Consider the following 20,258-nt stretch of genomic DNA (forward strand, 5'->3'; position numbering starts at 1 on the left):
GCTGGACGTGCAGACCGCGTGAGACGACGCTTCATCCAGTCCCAAACATGCTCAATGGGGGACAGATCCGGAGATCTTGCTGGCCAGGGTAGTTGACTTACACCTTCTAGAGCACGTTGGGTGGCACGGGATACATGCGGACGTGCATTGTCCTGTTGGAACAGCAAGTTCCCTTGCCGGTCTAGGAATGGTAGAACGATGGGTTCAATGACGGTTTGGATGTACCGTGCACTATTCAGTGTCCCCTCGACGATCACCAGTGGTGTACGGCCAGTGTAGGAGATCGCTCCCCACACCATGATGCCGGGTGTTGGCCCTGTGTGCCTCGGTCGTATGCAGTCCTGATTGTGGCGCTCACCTGCACGGCGCCAAACACGCATACGACCATCATTGGCACCAAGGCAGAAGCGACTCTCATCGCTGAAGACGACACGTCTCCATTCGTCCCTCCATTCACGCCTGTCGCGACACCACTGGAGGCGGGTTGCACGATGTTGGGGCGTGAGTGGAAGACGGCCTAACGGTGTGCGGGACCGTAGCCCAGCTTCATGGAGAAGGTTGGGAATGGTCCTCACCGATACCCCAGGAGCAACAGTGTCCCTAATTTGCTGGGAAGTGGCGGTGCGGTCCCCTACGGCACTGCGTAGGATCCTACGGTCTTGGCGTGCATCCGTGCGTCGCTGCGGTCCGGTCCCAGGTCGACGGGCACGTGCACCTTCCGCCGACCACTGGCGACAACATCGATGTACTGTGGAGACCTCACGCCCCACGTGTTGAGCAATTCGGCGGTACGTCCACCCGGCCTCCCGCATGCCAACTATACGCCCTCGCTCAAAGTCCGTCAACTGCACATACGGTTCACGTCCATGCTGTCGAGGCATGCTACCAGTGTTAAAGACTGCGATGGAGCTCCGTATGCCACGGCAAACTGGCTGACACTGACGGCGGCGGTGCACAAATGCTGCGCAGCTGTCGCCATTCGACGGCCAACACTGCGGTTCCTGGTGTGTCCGCTGTGCCGTGCGTGTGATCATTGCTTGTACAGCCCTCTCGCAGTGTCCGGAGCAAGTATGGTGGGTCTGACACACCGGTGTCAATGTGTTCTTTTTTCCATTTCCAGGAGTGTATTATGCTATGAAAGCCATATCAATGAGTCACAATTGTAAATGGTCAAATAATACAAATACCTTGATCTAACAGTTTGTAGGATTATGAAAAAGAATGATCACACAGACACAGTTGTAGGTAAAGCATGTTCATAACATCTTGCAAAATGAGTATCTCTAGACACTGACAACTGACTTAAATGTTCCAATCACAAAATCTATACACATTAATACAAATTTGCCGTCACCTAAGGAGAACAGCACAGGTGAAGTCACTGAGCTGATTGAGCTGTCACTAATGTAAAACTATTTTACTTTTAATGCAAAGATTTATCACCAAAAACAGGAGCTCACTATGGGCAACAGTTTTTCTGGCACCTTTGCTGAAATATTTGTCAATTATCTGGAAAACAAGTTCTTTCAAAAATATAGTACACTAAAGCAAAATACCATTTACAAGAAACACTATGTGGATGTTGTCATCATTTTGTAATGCCGTCAATAAATTTTGGGCATTACTGAATTAAAAGAAGCTCCATTGCAGCCGTGTGTGAGGCAAAGAGGCAGGCACTGGTATGTAGTTTCACAAGCAAGCCTGTGTATGTGCTGCAAGGTGGTCAGACCATGCCGTACAATCGTGGTGGCATAGCAGAAAGGCCATGCAACTATTAGCCACCCTGTGGAGTATTTGCACACCACAGAAACACAAAAGGACGTGCCTGGAAGCAATGTATCAACACAACAACTGTGCTATTGACCACTATGAATACTCTCTGGTTCTAGCACAGTTATATGCTGTCTGACAGCATCCTCTGCGACACTAGAATTGCACAAGTGTTCATCACAGAAGCCAGAAGCTTATGCTGGTCTGGGCAGCCAGCTCCACCAGATCAGCTCACAGTTCTAAGTCTGCACCTGTAGATTTAGAATAACACAACGGATGAGCTGTTCCCCAGACTTCATGGCAGCCCCCAGCTTCTACCTTGGAGGGCAGCGGTTCACAGCCAGGTCAGTACTGCTGCCATCCTTCTGCATCAGGGCAAGCTTCTAACCCAGTAGCAGTGGGTGCTTAAGAAAATTCAGCAGACTTATGCATTGCTTGCACTGCCCACTCATGGCCATGTAATGACAACTCTGGTAGGCACTGCTAAGTGACAGTGTCAGCAAAGCGGGATGCACACATCAAGTGGCCATCCTGGCATCATGACCTTCTGACACCATCAGCCACCAGTGTACCATACACCTGCAGACAGCATATGCAGGAGTGGCGCAGCCCACTGATGTTGGAACTCAAGACCAAATAAAATATTTTTATTTTGCAGTTGAGTTTTCCTAGCCACCCCTGACCAGAACCACCACAATCCCAGAAGTACTTGTGGACCTCATCTGGCAACTCGTGCCAGCACAGTCAACCTCCACACAGCACAGCTTTGCTACCACAGCATGCAATTTCATCAAACAGTGGGGTGAGTGAACAGACTATTGGTTTTTTCCTTGTTTTATGTGCAGAGGGCATGGGTTCTAAGTGAGTGATGCACAAGGATTTGAGGGTTACATTTATACAGCAAGGGAAACACTGATTTTTCAGAATTCCATGGTAATACAAAGGAGCACTATTTACAACCTGTGAGATATGCTTAGTCTCAACTTGACAGGGCAGTCAGCACCCTGTACGGGTCAATATCAGTAACTTTTGTTAACTGTCATCAGTATGAGTATACGAGGTCTGTTCAAAAACTTCTGGAGCATTCATAATTTCACGCCAATGGTGTGTTGGAGCAGAATGTGGTTGGCATTGCTGCACATGCCTGTGTTTAATGTGTAACTGCCAGAAGTTTCACTGTTGTATGCCTGTTATATATTGTTCAGTGCTGTATTGAGTAGAACATTGTGTCACACAGTTTGTGAACTTCAAGGTGGCAGAGTTAGAGGAGCAACGTGTCTGCATTAAATTTTGCATGAAACTCAAGAAAACCTTTACAGAGACACATCAAATGATGCAGGAAGCTTACGATGCTTATGCCATACTCGATGTTATAAATGGTTCTCATGGTTTACAAATATAAAGATGACCCTTTTTCAGGGTGCCCTTCAACATCTGCCGACAATGCTCATGTCAGGAACATCAATGAAACTGTGCATGCCAATCAAAGAGATTACAGAAGAATGTAACATTTCAGTTGGATCATGTCATGAAATCCTGATACAGCAGCTTGGAATTCATCTTGTTGCTGCCAACTTTGTCCCAAAACTCATGATTCAAGACCAGAAAGACCTTCACCTAGCAATCTGTGAAAAGCTTCTGGATCACACAAATGAGAAGAATATGTTCCTTAAGAGAATCATAACTGGTGATGAGACGTGGGTCTACAGTTATGATATTGAGAGACCAAGGTTCAATCTTCACAATGGGTCTGGAAAGGTTGGTCAAGTCAAATGTCAAAGCCATGCTGATAGTTTTCTTTGATTTTGAAGGATTAGTTCATCGTTAATTCATGCCACAGGGACAAACTGTCAATTGGTGGTACTATCGGGATGTGTTGTGATGCCTATGAGACAATGTGAGAACGAAATGGCCTGAAATGTTGCAAGACAATTCATGGCTCTTGCATCATGATAACGCACCCACACTTTCATCCTGTTGGTGCAAGACTGTTGCACAAAAAACGAAATCACTGTGCTGCCTCATCCTCCATACTCTCTAGACTTGGCCCCTGTGGACATTTTTTATTTCCAAAGCTGAAAACCCAATTGAAAGGACGAAGATTTGCAACGATAGATGAGATAAAAGAAAATTTGCAGACGGTGCTTCATGCGATCCAACAAGTAGTGTGCCAAGACTGCTTCCAGAAATGGAAACAGAATTTGGAGCAGTGCATCAGTTGTAGAGGAGAGTATCTTGAAGGAGACCATGCACAATAAGTAAAAGGTAAGAGTAGAAAAATTTTGTGGACAAAGTTCTGGAATTTTTTGAACAGACCTCCTATGGACAATCAGGGAACAGAGTCAAAATGGATGATGAAAATTATAAGGCATAAGATATATATATATGTATTGTGCTATACAGCCTGTTTTGAGTGTGTTTTGTGTTCTTAGTGTGTACAGGAAGTTATGGTTATGCAATGACAGTGTCTCAAGCGTAGGGTCTCACTAGTTGGGAAGCAGTTCAAGCATTGGTTACTGAACTGGTGCGATTGAAAGCAGATAATGCAGACTTGCATGATAGGCTTGCAGCTAGGGAGAAAGAACTGGAATTTGCCAAGCAACCTATTCCTTTATTAGATGGGGCCATAGCCCCGGTTTGATCACAACCTTCTCTCGAAAGCTGACTGATGGCATAATGTCTTTTTTGAGTTCAGCAGTTAGCAGCCCATACACATGTTCACTGCTGTCGTTCACCTCTGTCATTCATGGCCCATGGTGCACCGCAGTTGCCTTGGTGCCAGTGTCGAATAGTGCCATTTTGCCATGCACAGTATGCTTTAACCACAGCAGCTTGTGAACGTTTTACAAACTTAGCCATTTTGGATATGTTTCCATCTTTGGTCCAAAAGCCAATTACCATGTTTTTTTGGGTATCAGATAAACTGCTCCATTTCCACATTATGATGAAGACTGCACTGTTTCTTGTGTCCCCCTGATACATTTCCTATGCCCTCCACCACTAATGCTGCTGCCTGCTGTCTGTGAGTGGTTATTGCACGTGGACATCAAACATAGGCGGTGATCACATTAATGTGACTGGACCATGTATATCTGTAGTTAGTTTCATGAGAAAAAGCCTTCAACAGCTATCTCTAAAGAAGTGCTTTGCACTAGTTTTTGATGGCTGCAATATAGACTGTTCTGGAGAAGGATGAGAAACTCAATTATTTAGTATGTCATGAAACTGACAGCACGTTTGTCTGCATGTAGCATGACAACAGCCTCACAGATCAGTTTCCAGTCATAAATTGTATCAAGCAGGGATGGGTTCCACCCTCTATTCCTCTGATGTGATGTCTGATGGCCTCAAGAAAGGCAATGAATAAATTAACTTCAAAATTAGGTGTGGCAGTGATGTCTTTGACATCTCATGCTTTAGAGCCAAACACAGTACCTATCAATGAATTATCCTCGAGATCCTCTGTCTTGAAGATATCTACCTTTTTTAAAAGGAAATGATAAGATCATGTACCAAATGCCAAAATTCTATGAAGATAAAATATGCACAGCATAGTGTCCCTTCTTATTAAATATCTGTTAAGATGTTACGGGCACCTAGTTACAATGGATGATTACAGGTTACGTAAAGACAGTTTGTTTATAGGTGGTCTGGGAATGTGCATCACATAAAATTCTTACCGCATGCTGTTGTACAAAACTACTTCATGCCTTAATGTAGCACTGTCCCAGAATGTCATTCCTTATTATCATAATGAGTGTAGTTGGTTAACGCGGTCCTTGGATTTTACTCCTCAGATTTTTTGTGATGGCTCAATGACAAACAATGAACGCCTAAATACAACAAAAGGGTGCAAACAATAGTAGTTGCTGGCTTATGTCATGACAACTGCCTATGTTATAATACCACCAGAGGCACTACTTGTACTACAATCAAGAGAACCGAGTTAATTTAAACAACTAGAAATTTTAATGGTCTTCCACTTATAAGTCACTTGTGTGTTCTTGATCATTAGAATGGCTTCATGAAAACTGAAGATATAATCATTTGAACTTTTTTTAAAAACTGGATATACAATTATCAACTTCTCAATCAATTATGGCTCCTCCAGAAACATTTTGGATTAACCCAAATTAAACCCACTTTCAAAAAGGTAACAAATGTGATTCAGCACAAATTTATCCCAGTGATGTTTCGGATTATTGGAAGGTGTTCAAAGTTCTTTCAGTGCTGTGTTAAAGACAATTCATTGGAGAAATTTAGGTGCTTGTCTCATCCTATGATTTAAATATAATGACACTATTTGAGATTAAACAAACCTTCCAATCATGTGCATCACTCCACTGTGTTTAAATCATATTGGAATCATTTGAAGGATGCTACATGGACATGAGGGTACTTGTATCTCACCCTAGGCCACTTGACCTCAGTTCTACTGACCACATCTGGGACAACAGTAAGCAAGGTGTGTGCACCTTACATCCAACTCCGACCAGTCCCTGTGAGTTGTGGGCCACAATTGAGTTTTCATGGTTCAGAAAAAAATGAAATGATCGTGTGGCATTGATGGCCAGGACATCCCATGTGGGGAGGTTCGGGCGTCGGGTTGCAAGTCTTATTTTGGGTGAAACCACTTCGGGTGACTTGCGCATCAATGATGATGAGGACAACACAACACCCAGTCCACGAGCAGAGAAATCCCCAGCCCGGCCAGGAATCAAACCCAGGCTTGCTGCACGGCAGGCAAACATGTTACCACTCAGCTAAGCAAGTGGACTCATGGTTCAGAATGGCTCCCAAACACTTCTGATATCTTGTGGACTCCAGCATATGACATGTTGCCATCAATATCCAAATGAAGGGGGGATGCTGCATGCTGCTGAGCAGGCGCATATAATTGCTCACAAGTTTAGATCTGATACTTAGAGAGTGATTATCTGATTTGGGCCAATTAAGAGCTGTGTAATTTCAGTGTTTAGGAAGGCCAGATATTTGAGAAACATTTGACTGTAACCCCTGACACAATACAGGTGTGGTGTGGTAAGTCTGATAAACTTCTATAAAACCAACAGGAAATTTTTGTTAAGTGGCATTATTGATGTGAAGTGTGGTTCTTATAACAAGTTTTAGCTAGCTTTCAAACAGAGGCAACATGCAGTTGTTTGTTGGTAGCTATCTTATGTGATCAATGTCATACATTTGATAAAAAGTGACAAAGATGGTTCTTGTTCAGCAAAGACATATTTTTATTTAAAGAAGTGAACTATGGCCTAGATACAACTCAAGTAGAGGGAATTTGGTGGAAAAAATTGTGCCAGCATTCATAACACTTTATCAGTAACTCCACGACCATGCCCAGAGGAACTAGTGATGCTGACCACCCGCCTTGCCGTACTCTGTCATATGGTGACATTTGGTTGAGTTATGGATGGGCATGGTTCTGCACATCACTCTCCTGTCTGTTGTCAGCTTTCCAGAACTTGGAGCTTCCACTTCTCGCTCATCTAGCTCATCAATTGTCCTTACAAGGATGAGTGCACCGTATTCCAGTCCTCTCATCAAAGACCCTAACAGTGCCTGGAATTGAACGGCAGCCCTCTGCATGGCAGTTGGACACAATGACTGCTTTCTGTGGAGATGGAAAACCATTTATAAATGGATAAAATATTTAAATCTCTGAAGAAATGTTTGACAATATTCATGGTATCAGGAAAGAAGAGACTTGCCATAAGATTTACAAGACTGTTGAGAGGGAAGGCACCTCTTATGATTGGATACATAATATCCTGAATTAAGTTCTGCAAACGAAGCAGCTCAATATGCAACTGATGCCAGAGCCAAAATTTCTCAGCCAAAGCAATTTCAAAACATTATTAGAAAAAGCTGAATCATAATCTGAATTTTTGACTTAAATAAATTGTGATTCCATCACACCTTTGTGACAAAACTGCACTTTAAACAGTGGGCTGGCAAAGTGAAAGCCCCCAAAATACCAAAACCCATTTAGTCAGCAGGAAAAAATAGGTTGATTTATTGGACATATAGGGTATGACTGTGATTGAATATTTGAAAGAGGATCCAATAATGACTGACTTTTATTTTGTACTGTTACTGAACAATGTATTTGCATAGAAATGTAAAGTTCAAGTGAACAAAAATATAAAAAAGGACAAAAAATTAATTGTACTGTACTTAGTTATAACAGAATCATTACAGTAAAGATTGGTAAACCATAAGGTTTGAGTGTCACAACTTTCAGTAAAGCTTTGGGTGTAAACAAATCTGTCCATATGTCACAATTTGAGACCATTTTCCAGTTACTTCTTTCCTTTGCTAACCTCTCCATTCACCTCAACAACATCAGTGACTTCTGTCTCTCCCTGCATTTTTACCCTCCACAATTCCCTCTATTCACCAAGGTAATTACTACATTGTATATTAGCATGCGCACTATGAATATGCCCCACCCAGGCAGTACATACATTTTTCCTTGTCTATGCTTTCTAAAACTTACCAATTTCAAAAGTTAGCTGCCCAGTGCAGATTTAATAAATATGACATTTCATTTCCAACAGTACTGATGTCCAAATTGTTACGGAAACCCACTGAAGATCAAGCTTTTTTAGAAGCACAGAAAAAATGCTTATCATAAACATTAGTTAACACAAAATAATACTGCAGCCCAGACAAAATACTATGTAATTACATATACTTTTGACATAAAACAAAAATCATGTAACATGAAAAGATTTTTCTTCTCACATAAACAAATATACCTGCTTTCTGCTGTCACTACGTCACCTAGATTTGTTAGCCTTATTATTATTATTATTATTAGACTTGTGACATAGCAAGGTGGAATCTTTCCATCTGTTATGTTTCTACACTTCTTAAAGTATTAATTTTTTTAATCTGATTATTATTCACTTTTCATATTGTTAATTGTGTAATATACACTCCTGGAAATTGAAATAAGAACACCGTGAATTCATTGTCCCAGGAAGGGGAAACTTTATTGACACATTCCTGGGGTCAGATACATCACATGATCACACTGACAGAACCACAGGCACATAGACACAGGCAACAGAGCATGCACAATGTTGGCACTAGTACAGTGTATATCCACCTTTCGCAGCAATGCAGGCTGCTATTCTCCCATGGAGACGATCGTAGAGATGCTGGATGTAGTCCTGTGGAACGGCTTGCCATGCCATTTCCACCTGGTGCCTCAGTTGGACCAGCGTTCGTGCTGGATGTGCAGACCGCGTGAGACGACGCTTCATCCAGTCCCAAACATGCTCAATGGGGGACAGATCCGGAGATCTTGCTGGCCAGGGTAGTTGACTTACACCTTCTAGAGCACGTTGGGTGGCACGGGATACATGCGGACGTGCATTGTCCTGTTGGAACAGCAAGTTCCCTTGCCGGTCTAGGAATGGTAGAACGATGGGTTCAATGACGGTTTGGATGTACCGTGCACTATTCAGTGTCCCCTCGACGATCACCAGTGATGTACGGCCAGTGTAGGAGATCGCTCCCCACACCATGATGCCGGGTGTTGGCCCTGTGTGCCTCGGTCGTATGCAGTCCTGATTGTGGCGCTCACCTGCACGGCGCCAAACACGCATACGACCATCATTGGCACCAAGGCAGAAGCGACTCTCATCGCTGAAGACGACACGTCTCCATTCGTCCCTCCATTCACGCCTGTCGCGACACCACTGGAGGCGGGCTGCACGATGTTGGGGCGTGAGCGGAAGACGGCCTAACGGTGTGCGGGACCGTAGCCCAGCTTCATGGAGATGGTTGCGAATGGTCCTCGCCGATACCCCAGGAGCAACAGTGTCCATAATTTGCTGGGAAGTGGCGGTGCGGTCCCCTACGGCACTGCGTAGGATCCTACGGTCTTGGCGTGCATCCGTGCGTCGCTGCGGTCCGGTCCCAGGTCGACGGGCACGTGCACCTTCCGCCAACCACTGGCGACAACATCGATGTACTGTGGAGACCTCACGCCCCACGTGTTGAGCAATTCGGCGGTACGTCCACCCAGCCTCCCGCATGCCCACTATACGCCCTCGCTCAAAGTCCGTCAACTGCACATACGGTTCACGTCCACACTGTCGCGGCATGCTACCAGTGTTAAAGACTGCGATGGAGCTCCGTATGCCACGGCAAACTGGCTGACACTGACGGCGGCGGTGCACAAATGCTGCGCAGCTAGCGCCATTCGACGGCCAACACCGCGGTTCCTGGTGTGTCCGCTGTGCCGTGCGTGTGATCATTGCTTGTACAGCCCTCTCGCAGTGTCCGGAGCAAGTATGGTGGGTCTGACACACCGGTGTCAATGTGTTCTTTTTTCCATTTCCAGGAGTGTATATGTAACATACACAAAGATATTCCAAATCAGTAATTAGACTGAGATTCACTTAAATTCATTGTTTAAGTGATTATTTTGGATACGCTGATTTCATTAAGATAGCTAGCTTTCATTACAACATTATTAATTAGAAAATATGGTTAATATTGCAGTTCATTATGTGCAATATGTAGTGAGCTAATCAGCATATTAAAAAGGCTGGCATTGCAAATTTGCAGTAACATAATTTAAATTACCTGAAACTATTTAACTTATACGATAACTGACACTGGACCTCCAGACATTCACAATTTTCTGTTGCTGTTTTTACGTATGTACTCGCTAAATTCTGAACTTTGATATTATACTTTTGGTGATCTAACTTTTCAGTTTAACATGAGATAATTCACTAATTAATAAATCCACAAATTAACAATTTTGCATAATTTACCATCACTTTCCAGATGGCTGCCACACTCGTAAGTAGGATATTCCCAGCGCACTTACGTAGGATGGTTCTATGTGTGTTTATAATTTAATAATTTTCAGCATATTTTATAAATGACATTACTTTATTGGTATAAAACCCAGTTAGAAATGAAAAATCTAACCTAGACATTTTTAAAATCGTTAAGCAGTTTCTGAAATCAACAAATATCCTTAGGTCGGGCTTTAAATAGTCAAGCCCCACCCCAAAATAATTAGTTGGTGCTTGATTTAACAACCATGTGAGTCTGCCCTTCGATATCACATGAGTAACAATTATGTCAGTTGGCATATAATGAGTCCACAGTCCAAAAGCTTACAGGTAATACTACCTATGTCAGACTATTAGATAAAAAGTCTCGAGTGAGCTAGTCATTGTGTAACATCTCATGTTACAATTGTGTGTGATAGCAAACATGCAACATCTAAGTTTAATTGCTCTGGGAAACCTAGTTACTGCATATTTTAATCAAGCTGATACCTTTCTACATGTCAAAAATTTGTGCACTGTGCTTGTTGTGATGTATTTCCACTGTATCAACTCTACAGTGTGTTCCCTGATTCTTGTGTCACTCTTCTGAAATGGTGTTACTTGGATTACGAATGGAGATGGGAGTGTGCAGTACCTACCTGTATATGATACGCAAATGTAAAACTGGATCTGGTCATTCAGGATAATACAAGTAGGGGACAGCCACAAATGAAACAAAGAACCCAGCGGTTGCTACTGTTGTTAAGTTCCTGCTTGCGTTTTGTCTCCGCCATTATGAAAACACTTCAGTCAGTTTTTGACCCAGTGATGGATATGTCGAACTTGGTGAACTGTGAGTTGAAATCAATAGATTCTAAATACAGGTACTGTACATTTATTTTGTTTTGATTCTAAATACAGGTACTGTACATTTATTTTTTGTGTGCATTGGCAGAGAAATCAAGATGAAAACAAAATGCTATTTCACTTAAATGGAAGGTAAATCTGCTTAAGACAGTTAATGAAATATAGAGGTAGAAAACAGCAAACCTTAAGGGTTCGGTTGGTACGTTTCAAGAAATAGAGCAATACAGTTCACAGATGTTCTCAATAAAGATAACCAAGCTTTACTATGACTACAGATTGGTTGCAGTCTACATTGCAATCATTACTCAAATATCGTGACACATCAAAGCTGACAAAACTGCCTTATTTTACTATTGCTTATCCAATAATGTTTTATTGTTCAGGATAAGAAGTAAAAACCTATAAGAAAAGAAATGTGTTATTGGTAGGATGCAGTTTCAATTGATCTCTAAAGCTACCCTTATCACTGGGAAAAGTTGAACACTGTGCTGTTTTAAGATTTTGAGAACACTACCAGTGGAATATATGGTGAACAAGATAGCATGGATTGCCTTCATGTTCACCAACTGCAGTCTCTATTTGCATAAGTGATTTCTACAAGAAAAATGTAAAGGTGCAACTAATTGTTGACAAGTTTCTATATTGTTAGACTTTCCTATAGTACCACCAGTCAAATTTGTAATTGATGATGTGTGCACAGCACTGATTACAACAGACAAACACATTTTGGAGATCATTCACACCACGAAATATCACACCAATGTAGATCATGACAGGAAATTTGACATTGATATCAACACTGTAGTTTCTTTCTCCACTTGCAATATACACTATGTAACTACAAGTAAATTTTTGTAAGAAAACTGAATTACAGTACTCTAATAAAATTTTACAAGATCAAAAATACAATACTGTTTTCTTGTTCCTTTTTGCATACTTTATTACAAAAGAAATTGCGGTTTTCTCAATTTTGTGTTAAATTATCTTCACTGTAGATGTTATATTGCCAGCTAACAGAACTTCAATGTGAATTTGATCAGCCTTTGTGGTAGTGGTTTGTTGTGTCATAATTTGTAGCCTAGAAAAAAAGGCTTATTGACACTACAACACATTCGTGAAAAAAAGATGTGGGCCAATGGGACCTGAGATGTTAAAAATTCAACATTGCATCACAAAACCTGATACAAGCTCAGGATGACTGAGATAGAATAATGAACATAACCTTGCATATGGCTACAATCTAGAAGAACAGGTATACATTTTACTTGTTTTTGTACTATAGTACATTAACATTTTCTCTGCATCTACTTTTCTGTACAGATACCCATGGTATCATACAAAAGACACCTTTGGCATGACAAATACATCCATACAGGCACTAGTGTACTGACTGTTATTAAAGGATCTTTACTACAGTTTGGACTGCAATGATAGTGGAACATTCATGTGATACTGCACTTATGAAAGCTGTTGCCCACATTGTTATCAAGCATAATACTGAATACACATTTGGTGAAATGATCTGGATCCCCACTGGGTATTGTTTCAAAATTTGGATATCCTCAACAGTGACCACTACGTCCGGGACACTGTAGACCTCGAAGCGGTAACTGTTTTTCATTTCAATGTATTTCTGGAGCTGCATCCTTACAGGATAACTATTGTCCACATGACATAATAAATATTCATGACCGTTTCTCAGCACAACGAATACTAGTTACTATCACACAATGGAAGATAGGGATGCATGTTTCAGTACATCTAAAACGTGTTAGTATGGCATAAAAAGCACAGTTTCAGAAGATAGCACAAAAGCATCCTAAACTGGTAACAGACAGACCTTAATACAGCTTTTCAGGACACAAAAGAGTTGTTGCTACATAATTTCTTAAGTATTATTACTATAACCCTGCTGTTCGACTCATCCAGCATATATGAGTTCATAAAATTTCTGTGCAATGTGATACAAGCACCACAGGGCAAATTTATGTTGCTAGCATTGCCTGTCAGTGTTAGCAGGTGAATTCTTACACTTCAAAAGAGACGGATTTATTGTCAAGTTGGTACTCCACCAGTTATAATCAAAATACAGTTTTATGTGATATCAGACATAATTCTAGACTCGTTTGAGGATTTATCCATAGGGTGGATGCAGCATATTATCTGAGATGGAGGGTCATTGGCAGAAGTATAGGTAATATCAAGTGTGCCCCAGGAGTGTGAGTTGAGACCCTTGCCTCTCATGTTGTATATGACCTGGTAGACAATATTACTAGTAACCTCAAGAGTTTTTGCAGATGAAGCAGTTGTTTACAGCAATTAATGTCCAGAGAAAGCTGTACAAATATTCAGTCACATTTTGGTAAGATTGCAAAGTGATAAAAAGACTGGCAACTCGTTTTAAATGGCCAGAAATGTAAAATTGTGCACTTCCAAAAATTGGGAAATGTAGTAACATGTGACTACAACATCAATGAGTCACACTTGTAGTCAGTCAAATCGTACAAATATTTGGGTGTAAAAATTTTAAGGGATATGTATGAAATGATCACATTCACTCCATAGTAGGCAAGGCAGGTGGCAGACTTTGGTTTGTTGGCAGGAAACTGGGAAATGCAATCTGCTTGTAAAGGTGATAGCTTATAAATCACTTCTGCATCCCATTTTGGAATATTACTCAATTGTGCGAGACCCATACCAAACAAGGCTAACTGCCAATATTGGTTGTTTGCAAAGAAGGTCAGCACAAATTGTCACAGGTTTAAGTGACTATCAGGAGTGTGTCACAGAAATGCTGAAGAACCTAGATTGGCACATGCTTCACATCAGATGCCAATCATACAGTGAGAGCCTACTTACTACATTCCAAGAACCTGTATAAAGTGAAGAGGGCGGGGGGGGGGGGGGGGGGGAGGGGAGCGGAAGGAGGGTTTTAACTCAGCTAAATTACTTGTCCTGCTTTTTCATAAAACTTGCAAAGAATTATTTCAGGTCACAGGGTTTAGAAAAGGAAGGGGGAAGAGACTAACTGCTTAATTTTGCAATGAAAACAGACCCATTAATGGATTGCTCTATGTAAACAGTCAAAAGATAAGAATTTCCAACTAAATCTTTTCTGATTTCTTTCACATTTTCTAAATTCAGTAACCCTGGCAAGACATGAAAGACCACCAGTCTGTGAAGGTACACGACAAGTCCATGGGAAATTACTGGTCTGCAAAGTATGAAAATTATGAAAGTTAAATATACTTCAAAATAAATTACTATGATTCTCGGACTAAGCAGAGTCAACTGGAAAACAAATTTAGTAGGGCTTTACATTAACACACAACACAACCCCCTCTGCAGACAGCAAGCACAGCCACACGAAAAGCACACAAGGCAAAAACATAAAACTGCAGTCTTGGTTCTGATGCGTGTTATGTGACAACCTGAAATATGAATGACTGGAAGAACTTTGGGAAAGCAGAATTGTTGAGTAGTTGGCGGGTGGAATTCAGACAGTATATATATGACAAAATACAGATTTTGACTATTCTTTCACTGGGCAGTTAGATCACTGTGTTGTTCTCAGCGTCACTCAAGTTGTTGCAGTACGATCCACGTAAGAATTTCATGGATGGAAAGCCATCTAGGAAAGTATGGACATTCATTAATGCTACATGATCCCACCCTTCCAGCGCGTCTCTTATATTAACATGGCCCTTTGTGTGACAAAACTATCTGGTCAGAATCACACTGACGAAATTGAAACCGTTGCGGAACTATGGGCACAGCAATTCTAATAGTGACGAAAACAGATGATCTAACTGAGGCGCTTGCATTGTTTTCAACAGCTCCCACACCACCAGCAGATCACACAGCAGCAGCCACAATGACTTAAAGTCCCTTAAATTAATCTCTTGTTCCTAATGTGGCAGGAATCCCATTTCACTAGTTAAATTTCATTTATAAAAGCTTCGTAAGTTAATATTCAAGTATAACTGACGCAAATACTAATGAACTACATAATCACTCGTATTGAAATATCTTCCTGCTGTTATCATGCATTTCTACTTTGAGCCACTCTTATATTCCTTAGTTTTGATGAGTTATTCAGAATTCACATACATATAACCAAGAGGTCTGAAGCCTTTATCTACTTTTTTTTTTTTTTTTTTTTTTTTTTTTTTTTTTTTTTTTTTACAACTTTAAGAAAATCGAATTTATCGACTGTATCCTCGGTTTTACTACCAACGTAACAGTTTTACTAGCATTAGTTCTTCTTGATTTGCTATCTCTGATATTTCCTTGCGTGACTATATTATATTATGAGAATTACTTTACAAAAATCGTCCCGCATTAGAATTAACAAATATCACACTCATACTTCAATTATTTTCTACTGAAGGTGATTTTTCAGCTACTGAATTCGCTTAAGATACTTTTATTTTTGTTAATAACACACATTAATTTTTACAATAGTATAGGAATGCAATTAAATTTCGTACTACTAATTACTGAATATTTTTAGCATGTCTGTGTATTTAACGTAATCCTTGGATAATATAACGTTGATTTTCATATCTGCGCCTCTATCAACTTTGATGTAAAGTACGGTTGGGTGGGGTTTGTGGAGGGCAGGGGGCGGAGCTTAGCGTACAGGGGGCGGCACTTGTGCCACGGTCATTTCTAATCTTGTGAACTTGTTGATTTAGCGGACGATTTATCCACCGGGGAGAAATAGGAAGTGTTGTACTTTGCTACATGGTTCTGCGCATGCTCAGTAGGTGTAAATACGCATGCGCAGAACGCAGCGTTTCGAGCGGGCTTTCTGCTTGTTATTGTTTTCATTTGTGATCAGCAGACGAGAAATAAATGAGCTGTTTAGGTCTCCTTTCGTTATTGCGCGAACTATACGTGCGCAGAACGACGTTACGTGCGTCAGCATAACTCCGTTTATCAAGAGATTCCCATAGACCACGAAACTAGGATCATTTTGTGCACAACATGTAGATAACGGTTCCACTGTAATGGTGTTCACAAATCCAGAGAAACAAATTAGCATCAGAAGCCGTTGGGTAGTAACAAAACTGGTGTTTACTGCCCAGCCAACATGGACGTTATGTGCAATTCAACAAGTAGAATTACTGTTTCCTTTTGCAAGACACACACAGCAGCCATCAATCAAAGCTAGGCCCCGCTTAAAGGGAAGGCAGTGAGCAAATCGCTACAAAAATTTCAATAAAAATAATTTTCGATGACGTCGTAGATTCCGTGAGCGTCTGTGTTACAAACGATGCACTAAAACTACGTGCTGTCAAAAAAAAAAAAAAAAAAGATATCAGCGCTCAAAATCGGAGACTTATCTACAGCTGCTTCATGATGAAATCAAGTTTGTTGTAATGAATGGGGTTCAGATAGAAATTCTGTCAGTACGGTACTAACTGCATTTACAATGACTGTACACTTGGATTAAATGTCACTAGTTTTCATGTAACAATTCTTCGTGTACTGGACGAATTGTGCCATGTTTTCGAACAGGGGTGATCTTCGTGCTATTTGTTAAAGGTCCTGAATTACTTTGCGGTACGCCCTCTTAAGTCAAAAAGTATTTATTTCCGAGATGGCAGAGGTGTTTCACAACGTCTAGTAGAATCTCATGGAGCCACCGAAACATTGTATTGTTCCTGTGATGTTGACCGCCGCTTGCAGAAAAATGTATCTCCAAAATCACAGGACGCGAGAAATGGACGGAAGTTTACAAAATTATTAGATCAATAATGGAACAGAAAAAGCTTTTTCAGAATTTGTCTGATGAGGATAACAATCAAATGCAAGACGACTCTAATTGTTGAGACTTGCAATTTTTTTTAAACCTCCATAAATCAAGTGTTGTAATCGGGGCCTATTGCTAGCGCCACTGGGCGGATCTAAATACGAGCATGCACTTAGAACAAATTCACACATAATAAAACACATATCTAAACGATTAGATTTTCCCATTGGTTCACTGATTCGGTAATTGCGGGACAAATTGTATGACAAGAGTAACATATTTAAATAAAAGCAAAGTAACATCAAAGCTTTCGGCCATAAGGCTGTGGAACAGTGCAGCTCACCGTCGAAAACATGGTTTGCAAAAATGATACGCGGAAAGTGCTCTCAGAGAAAGGTAATGAGACATACTGCTTGAAGAAAATAAAAATAGTTCATGCAAATGCGAGCTGAGGCGCCATGACTGTCAAACCTGTATTGATGCTTTCGCATGTAGCTGTATTGATTCAACAAAGTTTATGTGCAAACACGTCCGTCTGGTTTGCCGAGTAGCAGCACAAAATGATATTGACGGCGAATGCTCCGACAGCTGTTTAGTTATTGATTAATCAGGCTACAAAATCCAGTACGGCGAAAGCGTCTACAAGCAAGGAAGCGAAGCGGAAAGAATTGGTTTGCTTCAGCCGCGCATGTGCAGCTTTGGCGTCATTTCCGCCGACAGAAATACGTAACCTCGCACTCGGTGCCTCAGAGATGATATGTACAAAAACACACACACACACACACACACCTGTGCTGATTGCGAAGCTCACTCTTTCTGAACAGAAAGCCACCACAAGTGTTGCTTAAGAAAATAAATGTGGCAGATTCTTCGTGCCTCCAATAAAATAATACTGATCGGTGGGGCCTGAGTGTGGGAGTCAGTGTACGCTTGTAGGTCACCTTTGTACGTTTTTCTCGAAGAACTCGAAAACTACGGCCTCTAGCAGAAAGTATCCCTGTACAAAACTAAATGCATTACATTTTCTATGAAACGTGCTGTTCATTTTTTCTGTAGGGCTAATAGTTTGTGCGTAGCGAGCGAGAGAATAGGAAAATCTCGAGCGTTGTTTATGAAGGCTTGCTTTAACATTGCGGGTTGCATAAAACGATATCGGTAGGGGCAGCTGAATCGCTCATACAGTGCTTGATTTGTAAAAAGAGAAGGTCCGGGGTACTGTAACCTTTCAGCGTGCGTTTTTGACAGTTTGACTTAGAAAAACATTATTTTATTACTTTTCTGAGGATTTTAAAATTGTAAAGGCAGTATGTGTTTTACATCGCTTCACTTGCAGTAGAGGTTCTATCGTAGCACGTCTCAGAATGTGCCGCTCTGGTTTTCCTCATCAGAAGTACGTACAGTGTACTGGTGCATACTGTCACAAATCAAAGGCTTCTTGTCATCTGTAGGAGGACTAGGCACTTGTTTAGGGTATGTCATGACAACAGGCTCCCCTTTCTTACAAGGGCCTCAGCCAGTTTAGAGCTTACTTGTACACAAAAGATAGACTGGAGCACAGAAACACCACAGAAATTTGATCAGAATCACATATTCTTCATCAAAATGTGCAGTCTACTAAAAATAGAATACACTAGCTTGAAGTTGAATTACAGTGTTTGAATATCGTGTTGGTAGGCCTATGCATTATAGACCACTGGTGTAGAGAAAACAAAATACCATGTTTAATACTAAGATGTGAATGCGCAAGTTGCTACTGTACAATTACGGGTAACTTAAAGGATGGGGGATCATGTATTTATATCAGAAGGGGGACACATTTTAAATCTAGAGAAGATCTGATCACAACAGTGTAGATAAACATTCTTAGCTGAAAGCCTTAGAACTAACAGAGCCAGACATCCATAATAAGAAAACCCATTCTGTCTGTGTATTAATCACCAAGTGGTAATGTGAAAGCTCTTTTTCAGAAAGTTTACTGGAGCTCTAGAAAAAGTCTCACCTCCCAAAACTATTATAACAATATGTACAGACATGAATATTAAAATGTGTTGAGGGTGAAACTAGTAATAAGTCCTTACACATTTTCAACATTTTTGGTGTGGCATAAATGGTGAACACTGCTGCTAGGGTATCAAAGTTCAGCATGAGTCTTAGAACATGTACTTACAGGTACTAACAGGAAAATTGTTAACTATTTATAAAATATCAAGTGTCTCTGCTCATTCTATTACAAACTTATTTGTGCACTGTTATACAGTTATTAAATTTAATGGTTTTCAGTGGTGTTTCGTGCCGTTTGTGGTGAAATAATGATTTAATAAACTTTTGGAAATGTTCGCTCGCTGCATTTTTTATAGTTTTCTGTGCGTTGAAGTCGTTTAGTAAATTTGTTGCTTTAGTTTTCAACTGACGTTTCTTATTGTTTCTAGTGAAATATTTCAGTAAAATTTTCATTCAGTGTTTTCACTGCGTTTAGTGTTCCAGTGGCCATTTGAATTTTTTGGTTTTAGCTACTAATTTTGTGAAGTTTTGTTGGTATTGGTATTAGCTGTGATGTAGTAGTATTACAACAAGTAGTGGCTTTCTTAGTAGACAGAGAATTTCTGAACCACTATTGTTAGTTCTATAAATAATTCTACTGGTGTAACTGAGCTTTGGTAACATAGACATATAGTTTTTTTTCCTGTAACTGTAAAATTTTACCATGAGTGAGAGGTGTGGGCTCTGTCATAGATTTGTGAGTAGTGGATTACAGTGTGGGATTTGTTCAAAGTATTTTCATTGGGAGGAATGCAGTGGGGAAGCCAGTGGGCACTCTAGTGAGATCCTCTCCTGCGAATGCATAATCCGTGTAGAAATAAGTTGATAGAGAAGTAGGAGCATAAGATCTGTGCCCTTCAGGTGCAGTTACAATGTGCAAAGGAGGAACTAGATAGGTTGAGGAGGGTGAAGGGTGGTGAGGAATGGGAACTGGCAGTTGGCAAAAAGGCAGCTAGGAAGAAGAGGTATTCAGACAGTTTTACTTTGCATATATGCAATAGATTTGA

At 40.9% G+C, this 20,258-nt stretch overlaps 1 protein-coding gene across 1 annotated transcript in view; it reads right to left on the reverse strand.

Annotated features, from left to right (window-relative positions):
- The window catches only part of LOC126184589 (uncharacterized), a 181,555-nt gene extending 163,647 nt beyond the window's left edge, over positions 1–17,908 (reverse strand). Inside the window, exon 1 of the mRNA XM_049927025.1 lies at positions 17,683–17,908. Within this exon, the coding sequence (XP_049782982.1) occupies positions 17,683–17,702 (20 nt within the window). The 5' untranslated portion in view covers positions 17,703–17,908. The remainder of the gene's footprint in view (positions 1–17,682) is intronic.
- Between the last annotated feature and the right edge of the window lie 2,350 nt (positions 17,909–20,258).

Source organism: Schistocerca cancellata, chromosome 4 (assembly GCF_023864275.1).
Source record: "Schistocerca cancellata isolate TAMUIC-IGC-003103 chromosome 4, iqSchCanc2.1, whole genome shotgun sequence".
NCBI lineage: Eukaryota > Metazoa > Arthropoda > Insecta > Orthoptera > Acrididae > Schistocerca > Schistocerca cancellata.